General features: G+C 34.8%; 1 protein-coding gene across 6 annotated transcripts in view; it reads left to right on the top strand.

Moving 5' to 3' along the window:
- LOC138332868 (dystrophin-like) overlaps positions 1-11,057 on the top strand; it is a 305,298-nt gene extending 294,241 nt beyond the window's left edge. For all 6 annotated transcript variants that reach the window (XM_069280861.1, XM_069280851.1, XM_069280886.1 and 3 more), the window contains 7 exons: positions 3,902-3,946; positions 4,977-5,040; positions 5,511-5,602; positions 6,222-6,462; positions 6,862-7,012; positions 7,416-7,499; positions 7,822-11,057. In XM_069280861.1, coding sequence (XP_069136962.1) covers positions 3,902-3,946; positions 4,977-5,040; positions 5,511-5,602; positions 6,222-6,462; positions 6,862-7,012; positions 7,416-7,499; positions 7,822-7,958 — 814 coding nt within the window. In that variant the 3' untranslated portion in view covers positions 7,959-11,057. The remainder of the gene's footprint in view (positions 1-3,901; positions 3,947-4,976; positions 5,041-5,510; positions 5,603-6,221; positions 6,463-6,861; positions 7,013-7,415; positions 7,500-7,821) is intronic.
- The last annotated feature ends 1,218 nt before the right edge of the window (positions 11,058-12,275 follow it).

The raw sequence follows: 12,275 nt of genomic DNA, 5'->3' as shown, positions 1-12,275 counted from the left end.
TTTATAACATTGTCACAACTTCAAACATCATTAGGGGCAGTTATCTGGTGGTACTTACTTCAGGTCTTTGGTGTTTCTCTGGGTAATTTTACTTCCTTTGTGTGTGACTTCCAAAACGTGTATGTCCTCAAATAACCCTGGCAGTGAAATGTTAAAACAAAATCAAAGTAGGATTTCAAAAACGAATACTCTTTGTATAGAGATGTCCTTTATAGAAGTTTTAACTAAACAAATGTATATACAAGCAGTTTCCATGAAATACTATATTTTATACCATGCTGTTCTGATTCCAACAAAAATAAAAAATAAATCTGCCTTTTAGTAAATCCATCAGATTTCCTTTCATTGTTCCAAACCTACCTAGTATATGGGAGAAAGGGAATGCTCTATCTACCAGAAAGGTTTGTCTGTAGGAGGTGACGAAGGACTGAGAATATAAACACTGTAATTGTTTGTCAGTAATGGTACTGGCACTCTATCCCATCAATAATATATCGCTGCCGTCTGCTCGTATTGTCCTGAAAACTGCTCTCCATCATACAAACGTTTGAAGCCGCTGAATTACTCAACATGCCCGTAGGACATAAATTGTGCAACATTTTTGTGCATTCCCATAAACTCTTCATATTTTATTCATTTTGTACATATATGTGGGTTCAAACTTATTACTTTAATGAAGAAAAGTGACAAGAAGGAAAACAAATAACATTTTGTTATCCGGTGAAATTCATCACTTACAAATCCTGCTGTAATAACAAAGTAGTTGCTACACATAAAATGTTGCCATTATGTCACAATGCATGTTCACGATTGTCTGCATTGATGTGAGAAATAGATATATACATCCATTTACCACCGGGAAATGGTTTCGCAGCATCTGTGTGGAATGTTCTACTGTTTCTGTAATAGATTTTAACAATTACCATTCACAGGCTATAACAATGTGCAAGAAGAAACTGTAACGAAATTCTTTTATAGAAACATTAATTTTGTGTACTGATTGTTATTCTGTCATTGACTGTGTCTTTAATGGCTTCTTCTCATAGAAACCATGGAAATGTATTTGATCGCTGGAGTTGATTATTTACTTGTAATTATTTGCTTCCAAGAGAAGCCTTATACCGTATTTTCCAGACAATAAACCCCACCTGTGTATAAGCCGCAGAGGCCTTTTTTACAGTTTTTTCAGGTTTTGTACACGTATAAGACGCACTGTTAGATAAGCCGCACCCAAAAGTTAGGCCCATGCACCCACGTAACCATCTGTGTATACGATCAGAAACATGTTTCTGATACGATCGATCTCTTTTGAATTATACGGTAATGCTTATCGATCATTTAGAATCACGAAAACTGTCTGTAAACTTGTACTGTAAATATATAACAAATAGAACTCACTATGATGTAAATATCTTTAGCAAAATGGACTTGGTCATGTTTCTGTTCGTTGTTTATTCTGCCATTAGGTAAGCCTACTTGTGTGTAAACAAACATGGTGGCCGTACGAATTCACGCTTACTCTATCTCTCATATTTCAGCATGCCGGTTAAAATACTTTCACACACATAATATTTAAATAATATTTTTAACTTATTGTTTGATATTTGATGATTTTTGACGTTTCAGTTATTATTTTCTTGGTAACAATCCTGCAGCAAATCGATAGCGAAATCAGTCCACCATTTTGTGACTGTAAACAACCACGCTTAAGTCGGCCGATTTTCTGTGAATTAAACAATTTTACGATTAAACATGCATCTGATACGTAATTATTTTCATCTTTAATATATATTTTCATTGCATATTTTATCTTTTAAACACTTTTACAGTGATTTCGTTGATGTATAACTTAATAAAACTGGCGAGTGAAACTAACGATTTTCACATGTGAATTACGACGTAATAATGCAAAAACATCATCAGATTTTGGTTTTCGTCCACGGATAAGATGCACTGGTGTATAAGCCGCACTACCGTTTTTCAGAGAAAAAAGTCGCGGCTTATACTCCGGAAAATATGGTAACTATATCCAGGTTTAGCGTGACAGCACATGGTTGTCATGTTTACTGCTTCTGTATTTGGCATTCTTATAGATATGTATACCTAACTCCAAACAAACAATGATATTTCTAAAGATATCAATCTCTGTTATTCTATTTATATATTAAAAAAACCCATTTCCTTTGCTAATTTATTTGTACCTGAAATTCTCAATTCTTTTCAAAAGCTTTGGTTAAAAAAAATAGTTGCTTGTGTCTTGTTTCCTATAAGCTACCAAAAATTGAAGAGAATAATTTTCACATTGAAGTGGAGAATGTCTAGTATAAAGTGTGAGATGTCAGTATTAGTAAGGGCTCTAGTACTTGGTATTTACCTAAGCAATGCCTAAAGCCCCACTGGATATTGTATTAGATGTGGGTTGAATGTTAACTTTAAGAATATATCTGCTACATCAGGAGAACTATTGAAGAAATATTGCTGACGAAAGTGTTTTTGTGGAAATTTGACTTTAAATGTTAATACCTCTTCCCAAGACCTACTAAAGAGATCTTGATCATCATGAAAATGCTTAAGAACATGTTTGGTTTGACTACCCTTTAAGTTGCAACGTTGCATGATTCTAGAAGGAAGAACCTTTATCTTTTTGCCCAATAATGACTCTAACAGGGGCTATTAATTTGTAAAGTACACTCACCCTGGAAAATTCAGTCTGTTTTGTTTTGTAAATGATAGTTGAGTTGATATTTTCACCTTCTCAACAAGCTTTTATCGATTTTCAAATGTTTTGCTCATTTGCGGGAGACCTGACGAAAGCTTGCCAGTGGGTATCATGTCACATAGCTGTTTGGCACCATATTACCATCCTTTAATGGGGGCTCGTGACTTGCAAAGTTCAAACAGCGTGGTTTTAAATAGCAATGTGCGTTTAAGGAAGGAATAGATGGTGATTGTTCAGTGCTGGGAACTGGTACTCAAGAGATTGCCAGTAAGCAGACGGTCACACTATTCTGCCATTTCGCTCCTCAGATAATGACTGGGTTCGGTGGGAGATCTGCTTCAGCTAGGTGTTTGTCCCTACAAAAACAGAATAACTTCTGCATCCTAACGTATGGTGATTGTCTTGAACCCAGCATGCTATTCTGTTCCGTTAGAAAATGCATTAAAAGTGTAGATCTGGATGATTTATTGGGGTTGCTTTTCTTTATTGCACCAAAAGTAAAGGTCTTTTAATGGAATTCCATCATTGCCATGATCTCCAACCTATCATCAAGTTTTCGCCTCAACAGTAAACACTGATGATTTCTGACTCTGTCAGCAACATAACAATTTTACTGTTGATCTTTTGGCACCAGAAACACCATACAGGACAAAGTTGACTTTTTAATGCCACGTCTGAATGAAACGACTTACTAGTGATATTGCAAATCAATTGTTGGAAGTCATGGAGAAGATAATCAATATCGCTCACAATTAGAACTCTTTTATCCATGGGAATAACATAATTAAAACTCCATGTCATCTTTCTTCGAGAGATCTTAACCGAATTATTGATTGCCTTTGATACACACCAATGTGGATCATATCATCAGTGGGCATGACATCATACCTTGTTGGTTTACCTATCCTACTTTACAGTATCGGTGTATGACATCATTCTATGTGTAATGCGGTTCCTGGCACTCAGGGAAGCATGTAATGGCATCTTTATTGCTGACTTTGGTATGAACAGCCATGATACTCTGTGTGATATCAAAGTACTGCCGCAAAAGTCAAGTAGAGCTGTTACCTGGTAGAATAGACTCTCAATAGGATCAACTTGGAGATGAACTGGCTTTAGTCTCCTTCCTTAGTTACATTACAAACTAAATACAAACATGATGATGTATATAAAATGTTGTAGGTTGGCCGAAGTAGAGCAGAGACAAGCGTCGTCTACACCCGACTCGTAAGTATACCTTTACTTTTCATTGTTCTTACTGGCACAGTTCACTGTTATCTGTTATAATGGTATCTGAATGCAGCATATGACATTTTTTTTTATTTCTTACGTAATCCTTCAATATCAGCAAAACTTAAAAACTACTCAAAACTTTGATATCTGGTTTTGTTCTCCATAATTACATTCCAAACCACAAACTTCTAGTACACATTGTCTCTGGGGAGAAAGGATGTAGAAAAATGACTAGAACTTTGTGTTGGCAGAGCGACGCCCTCGTGTATAGTTACAGATTTTGATTGCCAGTTTGATTGTGATGTCTGGTGTAATTATCCCATTTAGATGGAGAATTTATAAAAAAAAAATGGTTTTATGCATATTTGTATGTGGTTGTCATTTCCCAAATGGTTTGAAAATGTAAATCTTCAGAATATGCATTCAATTTCTATTTAATGCAACAGCAGTTCATTTTTCGAGATTTTATTAAGATTGTCATTTCCTTGAATGAGTTGCCATGACTATGCCAGAGATATTGATCTTCTAATCTTCCTTTTTCTTCTATTTCGAAATAATTTGATCTCAGTCGGTAGAGAATGCAACACATGTTATTGCATATTAGGCTGCTTTCTACTGCAATATTCTCCCTCATTCAGTTGCGCCGAGTATAAAATTATGCCGTCTGCTTCCAAATAAAGTTTAGAGTGTTGTAATCGTTTCTGGTAGAAAGATGTGTATAGGATTAAGTTTCCTTTCTGTCCTGATTGGCTGTAGATTTACTATTTTCTATTTATTAACATTTACCGGCTAATCACAGTAAAAGCTTTAGACATGATACACTAATCCCTGACAAATCCCATCATTTCTTCATAAAATAACAATCACATATAAAGTAGGCTTCTCCAATCAACGGAAATTCAATTAGGATTTTTACAATGAATGGATAATAAAATAAATGGTTGTTTTTAGAGTTTAATGGATATGTACAAAAGTGAAGATAATTAGAAAACTTGTTACCAAATGAATTATCTGTCATTTCCAGTGATGATGAACATAACCTGATTGCACAGTACTGCCAAAGTCTGAATGGAAATACTTCCCACACGGTACGTATCTATTAATGCTTCATGGTTTCTATGGTAACATATCGTCAAGACAGGCATGATTAGATAAATGCTGTCTAAGACATCTTACCAACCGGTCAAGGTTTATCTACAATATGGGGATTGGTCAGTCTGCCATTATCTCATACTAATGCATATTCATATATATGGCACCTGTATCGCAATAAAATCATTCATGTAAAATTGATAGGAATCCTCAGGTTTGGCAGTATGACAAAAAGTCATCTAAATTGCAACATTGCTAAGTTAAAAAGAATTTGATCAATAATATTGACATACTTGTATCTGGAAAGACAACTTAATGAAAATCTACTGTCAATAGCACAAATTCATCTGCATAGATATTGTGCAATTGATTTTCTATAGAGAAGTACTGACTAAAGCGTGACTCACTTGTGATGTGAATACTTGTGTGCATGAGTTAAGCATTTGTCATCTTTGTACCTTTAAAGCTGAAGAGTCCAATGCAAATTATGATGGCAGTCGATTCGGATCAGAAGTCAGAACTTGAGGCCATGATAAAGGATCTCGAAGAGGAAAACAAGTGAGTGTGACCTCATAACCTCTTGACCCCATAAAGGTCAGGGTTAGCAGACATGTCTTTCTTATGGGAACATACTTGAGATTATTGATTTTTGTCTGCTCTTTATTAGTAATTGAAGGTTTATGACCGAAGTAGAATTTTCAGACAAAATAATTATCATCTTATTTTCTCATAAATACAGCACACAATGAATGTCAAGGATGACAGAGGCATTATGTTGTTTTGTTCCTTTTTATGTTGTCTATAGCTTCTTGTTTGTCCAGACAATTCTTTATGGAATGATGTTAGTGAAGAAAAAAGAAAAGAAGATATATCTTATATGTATTTTCTTCCCATCAAACTTTATCTGTTGACTTATATTTCCAAAGTCTTGAAGCGATTCCCTGACATAGATAATCATGTCAATAAAATTGAAAGTATTGAAAGTTTAATAGAGTATATATATATATATGTCGTCAAAGTCAATACCATGCAGATTTACAATGGCATGACTTTAATTTTAAGCTTGGTTTTTAATAAGCTTGTGTGGTGCAAACATTTCACTGACATCAATTAGTAGTTCAAACATTTCCCTGACATTGATTTCTTGTATAAACATTGCATTGACATTGATTTGCAGGACACTACAGCAAGAGTATGACCGCCTGAAGCAAGCCAATGAAATGCGAGAAAATGGCAATGGGCTGGAAGAAGTGGATGACGACAACAACAGCAATGTCGACATGGACGCAGAAATGATTGCCGAGGCAAAGTTGTTGCGCCAACACAAAGGGCGTCTGGAGTCTCGTATGAAGATTCTAGAGGACCACAACCAACAACTGGAGGCACAGCTTACACGCCTCAAACAACTTCTCGACCAGGTTTGTCAATAAACCAATTAAAGTAACTGTTTGGATAGCTTCATGCAAGGCAATCTGATTCCCAAAAATGTTTAAACAAAAGCCATTTTCAATATTCTATTCACCATACTATAGATAAGTCCACAGGGCTTGCTATAGATTGAAATGACAATAGGATCACTATTAAATTCCTGACTGAAATGCTGGTAAATCTTTATAACATTCCAATAAGATCACTCTGATCTTCATTTTATTTAGAATCTGAAAGCTGATAGACAACATAGATCAGATTTGTAATTGCAGAAATTTCAATCAGAATTATGTAAGATGACAACTTACTTTCATTGATGATTCAAGAAGACAGGTTAAAGAGTAAATTCTGTAAGAGATGTAGTATAATAAATGTTTATTACTTACCAGCCTACACAGGACCAGAGTCTAGGGTCGTCCATGCCCACAACGCCCTCCTCCACAGAATCTGATATACAGCAGCAGCCACCGCCCCCTCGCTATAGGTTTAGTCCTCAGCTTGAGTCTACACCTCAGATGAATGGACATAGCCACACCACAGGTCAGTAGTTACCTCCCTTAGCCCTAGATTACTGGCCACATTCCCCCTTAGCCCTAGCTCATCTTTCGATATCTTCATTACTGGTCACCATCCCTCCACAGCCCCTCACCCCCATACATAATAATGCTGTTATGTTGTAAGTCAGATGTTACCTTTCTTTGGTATTCTATCATTATCTCTATGATAACTTTCTGTATAAAGGTTGTTATGTAGAAGCTCAGTAGTTACTTCCTTTTGTTCTGTAGTTTTCTTCTATACTGATTTCTCGTCTAATGTAACATTGTTCTACAGTAAGGTAAGTAATTACCTCACTTAGGTTTTCCTTCCATATATACATTATTTAACATTCTCACCCTGTTTTGCTTTGTATTTTATGTTTTATGATACAATTTTGTGTTTACAGATACACCCAGTAAGGATGAAGTTGGAGACATCAGTGATATCATGTCGGAACCAAACGGCAGTATAACCGAGGATAAATCAAGAGGTACAATCCAACTTTAATGGGAATTGGATGAATTTTTAGAGAGCATTTGAGATACTGTAAATGAATAAACAGAGAATGGTAGTGAAAAAAGACGAAAATTCAACTTGCAACACCATGATTGCATTTTAACTGATATGGAGCTGAACTGGGTCCAGTTTCATGAACATTCCTTAAATTTAAAGAATCCCTGAACTTAAAATTCTCCATAATCCGCCCTGTAAGCTATAAAATTTAAAGTTTTTGTGCTATAAGATGCTATTACCTCTAATATGTCAATGTGACTCAAGTCATACATAATTTCTCTACGTATTTATTTGTCCAGGCCCTAACAAAGTTGGAAACTTGTTCCACATGGCTGGAGAGGTGGGAAAGGAGGTCGGGCGACTGGTCACAGTAATGACTGATGAAGAGACGGCCGAGGCAGAGTCGAGAGACACAGGTGCTGCCCAGACAAGCTAGAGGTCATCACCATAGCAACATGTCATTGATCTCAAATGTGTTACACCTGTGTGAAGCTAGGTTACGGGTGTAGTTCCCTGGTCAGACCTGTCTGTTGTTCTACATCATTAAAACATCCATGGAGACTTGGTCATTGTGTGTATGTGTGTCAACCATCATGTGAAAATGAGATCATTCTAGCCAACATCAAGATCGCTTCCTTATAGATTTCCTCCAACATTTTCATTGGGCATGTGGACTGATCACTTCCTCATCGGGTGTAGTTCTTCTACAGGTGTTGATTTGGACACACAAATCACTTTCAACCTTAAAACTCTAGAGAATACTACTGGTTCTGATCAGATGTACCTTCGAGAAGAAAAAAGACATAATAAAAATTTCTCAAATTTGGTTAAGCCAAGTGTTTCAGATTACCAAAGAAATGGGCTAGTCCAATTTAATCCTTGTTAGATTAGGGAGAGGACTGAGGTCGTTGTTGTGATACAGGATCGTGATTATATTCTGTGATGCCGCTCGTGTCTGGATACGTCTACAGAAATCTCTGTTTCTATCATGTTATATGTGATACCTTCATGTAATGCATGTGTGTACATGTATACAGTGACATGTTATTTTTGTTTGTTAAAGCACTGCCAAATATGTTCATTTCATAAGAGAATTGTGTTACCATTGTAACCATATCTAGCAGAGAATCTACTGAAACAATTCACTTTCCAGAGTTTTCTCCCTGTAGAAGATAAATAGAAATAATCAAGATGCACTCCGTATATGTGCAGACGTTTTGATATTTATATATATACAATGTGCCATCGTTCTTCCAGTAATGCATCATGTATAGAGTTTTAAGATTGTTTGACAATGCCAAAGGATTTGGGGACATTATTATTTCATTGTGTTGATAAGATTACAAATATTTGGTGTTATAATACAATCTATAAATCATACTGACCTATGGTTAGAGGCATTATGATTTGACCCCTAGATTTCAGGTCAAAGGTCAAACATTCTATGACCCCCAAACAGGGGTCAGAAGATGTAGCAAGACAGTAGATACTGGTCTCTGAACTTGCTATGACCTGACCACAAACGTCCAGATGTGTATAGATAAAAGATATGTAAATATTTTTCAAGGAAAAATGGAAATCTTTCATAATTTATGCTGAGTGAACTGTAAATTAAGGCCTCTTTTCTGTTACATCAGGAGTTGAAGGTTGTGTGTAGCCAGGCCGTTGTATGTTAAGGTTGAGTGACTTGTGTGTATATATGATCTGGAGTATATAAGGACCCTTGTATAGATTGTACAGATCCCCTTTCGCAAATCATCATTCACAATGTGATTCCATTACAGAATAACTCCCCCAGTTATGTAGACCAAATGCATTTTGATATTTTAAACTGTTCCATGCATTTTATTTTGTATCAAGTCCGTCTGTTATCCGCTTGTTATTTACTGTATAGCCGAATCTTTGTCACTGTTGGGGGAAACCTGTCAAGAGTTATCTCCCTTAGTCTATAGACACTGAGTAACCTTCACAATTTCCGAGTCACAATATAACATTTATTGGATGTTTGATTAGTATTCAGATAGAAGAGGATCACTTTATGGTGCTATATTAAATTTATAAGTATGTACAGTATATATAAACCGACATTTTAAAATGATCAGTTATACAAAATATTACACATTTTTATAAATATTATTGAGTTCTTTAAACGTAAATAATCTCGTTATTGGAATTTGAGGATGACACATGGAAGATAATTACTTGTATAAGTTACCAATGAATCACTTTGTTACCATTCACAAAAAGCATTTATAAACTTTAACATTTTCTGTACTGTTATATTTATGTTTAACAATTTATGATGGACATTATAGGCTTTCCAAGTCTTCACTCCCAGATCATGAAATATTTCTTAGACTGAAGCTTTGGCTTAACCAATCATATATGATGTAACTTTTTGTAATGTTATCTGTGGTTGGCTAAATTTTAGATTTATGTCTATTTCATGCTCCTGGGGCCAGCAAGTTATGATTTTACGAGATTTTTATAGAGAATATTTACCCAGTATCACTGATAAATTATTGCTGGATGACAATAATGGAAATATACAAAATTTTACATACCAATATATCACCACTGGAAAAAAAAAGTGAAGGAAATATATGTATACATAATTTTAGAACAGTATTGGACGTTCCCTAAGGTTAGGTCTGTAAGGTACTGACAAATACTCTTTAACACAGTTCATATTCAGGAAGCACAACACAATACTCACTTGTATCCGACATTTATCAAATGTAATAATACGTTTTCAGAGGTATATTTTTGGGCATTAGTTTATAGGTAGTTACCATGCGATAGGTAGTTACCATGCGAGGACACATTTGATAAACAAAATTTGGAAAGATTTTAGCTCTCAAAAATTTGAGAACTACAGTATAGCAGGTTTTATTCAAGTCGCAAAATTTCAATTCTCAATAATAAAATCTAATTCATTAGTATTTGCATTTGATTTGATTTGAAGCAAAAATTAATTTTAAAATAGAAACTGTATTCCCCATAAAAAATCCTGCTTGTTAGCATCAATCTTATAAAACATCCAAATTTATATCTTTATTTATGAATATCAAGTTACATAATTATACAAGTATATTAATATATATTATTACTTGTGTAATCACAAAATAACAAAGGATACTGTGTACCGATACATTGAATTAAGGTTTTAAAGGATGTACAATGATGTACAACAGGAACTCCCTCCATTTAAATATGTTTTATCTTGGGTTGTGGTATGGTTATACTGTGTTAGCCTTCGTATTTATACTGTTACTAGCAGCCTATATATTTCCACTGACAACATCCTGAAGGTTTCTGGTGGACTATAGCCCTGCGTGCCCTAGCAGTACTGTTTTACCTTCCGTTAGACCACTGATCCTTATAGTTTGAAATGTAGAATTATTACCTCCCCTTGTATCATATGAGCTTCGTACTGTATACATTTGTTAAGTTATACAAATTAGCAAAATGCTAAAACTGAAATAAAACATATAGATTTTATACGAGAAAAAAAATAATAAAAATTATATTTGAATGTATGACTTTTTGTTTTGCTTAAAGATTAAATGTTGCCCACTACCTTTCCGAAACGGCTTTTAATTTTTAAAATGGGAATGTAAAACAAGATCGATAACTTTGTAGAGTCCTAAAAATTATTAACTTACCGTTAATACTACATTTATCATCACCTTCTGAACGATTTGATTAAAATAAATAAAATGTTTATTTTCATAACGCGGGTCGTATTATGTTTCCCGCCGTCGTCCTAAATACCGCGCGGTAGTTGACTATCACTGCGCCAGACGGCAAAACAGCGAATTGACTCTCCACTGTTTTCATATATTACGCAGGCAATCTTGCATATGTTTGGTGTGGTAACCTTATTTTAGATCATCGGTATGCATTTTCTGGTGTTATTAATGTTTTTTAAGAAACCTTTATATTTTGCTCCGGAAAGGTTATGGGCCTTTAAAGATTAAATGTTGGTAACCACGTTGTTTATTCAGATTTCGCCATTCGTTTGAAATCTGAGGATTTCTGGGCATGTATTCATAGAAACATTCTCTAAACAAATGTTACTCATGTAAAGTCTGACACTCAAACCAATAATTCCAGTATCTGAATCAATATTTTCTATTATTTTGAATGTAATTCTCAAAATTTTAAGCCAGATATCATTTTTTGTTATACAAACTTATGTTTTAAACCCAATTTTCACAATTAACATGTTGCATTCAAGGCAGGTTGTACAAGCATTAGAATGTTTCATTAATACAAGCCCAGATGTTTTGTCCCTAGACACCTGAGTGTATTCCATCTGCATCATGCTGTGACTTCCAAAGTCTATGGTCCATCAAAAGGTCTTACAATCTGATTATCTTGAGTATACTTACATTGCCCTTCTGTAATACTCAATCTTGCTCAAATAAAACCTTATAGGTATTGGAGAAATAAGGATTCCATGAAGAACTTTAAATATTATCAATATTACAATTTGAAACAAGTGTATAAAGACCATGCATTCGTATCTGTGGTGAATATGAATGGATTCAGATTAACCCAAAAAAATGACAACACTTGTGGTCAGGGCATTCTCAATATCATTCTAGGTAAGTTTCAGCTCATTTTAATTCACCAGATATACTTGAGCTTGATATGATGCCTTCTATTGATAATAACATCATCTTGAAATTAGCTATAGTAACAAAGAGAGTAAACATGAGATGGTATTCTCTGCCGAGTACAGTTATAT

The sequence above is a fragment of the Argopecten irradians genome, chromosome 1 (assembly GCF_041381155.1).
Source record: "Argopecten irradians isolate NY chromosome 1, Ai_NY, whole genome shotgun sequence".
In the NCBI taxonomy this organism is placed as follows: domain Eukaryota; kingdom Metazoa; phylum Mollusca; class Bivalvia; order Pectinida; family Pectinidae; genus Argopecten; species Argopecten irradians.
This window is presented reverse-complemented; position numbering and strand designations above follow the sequence as displayed.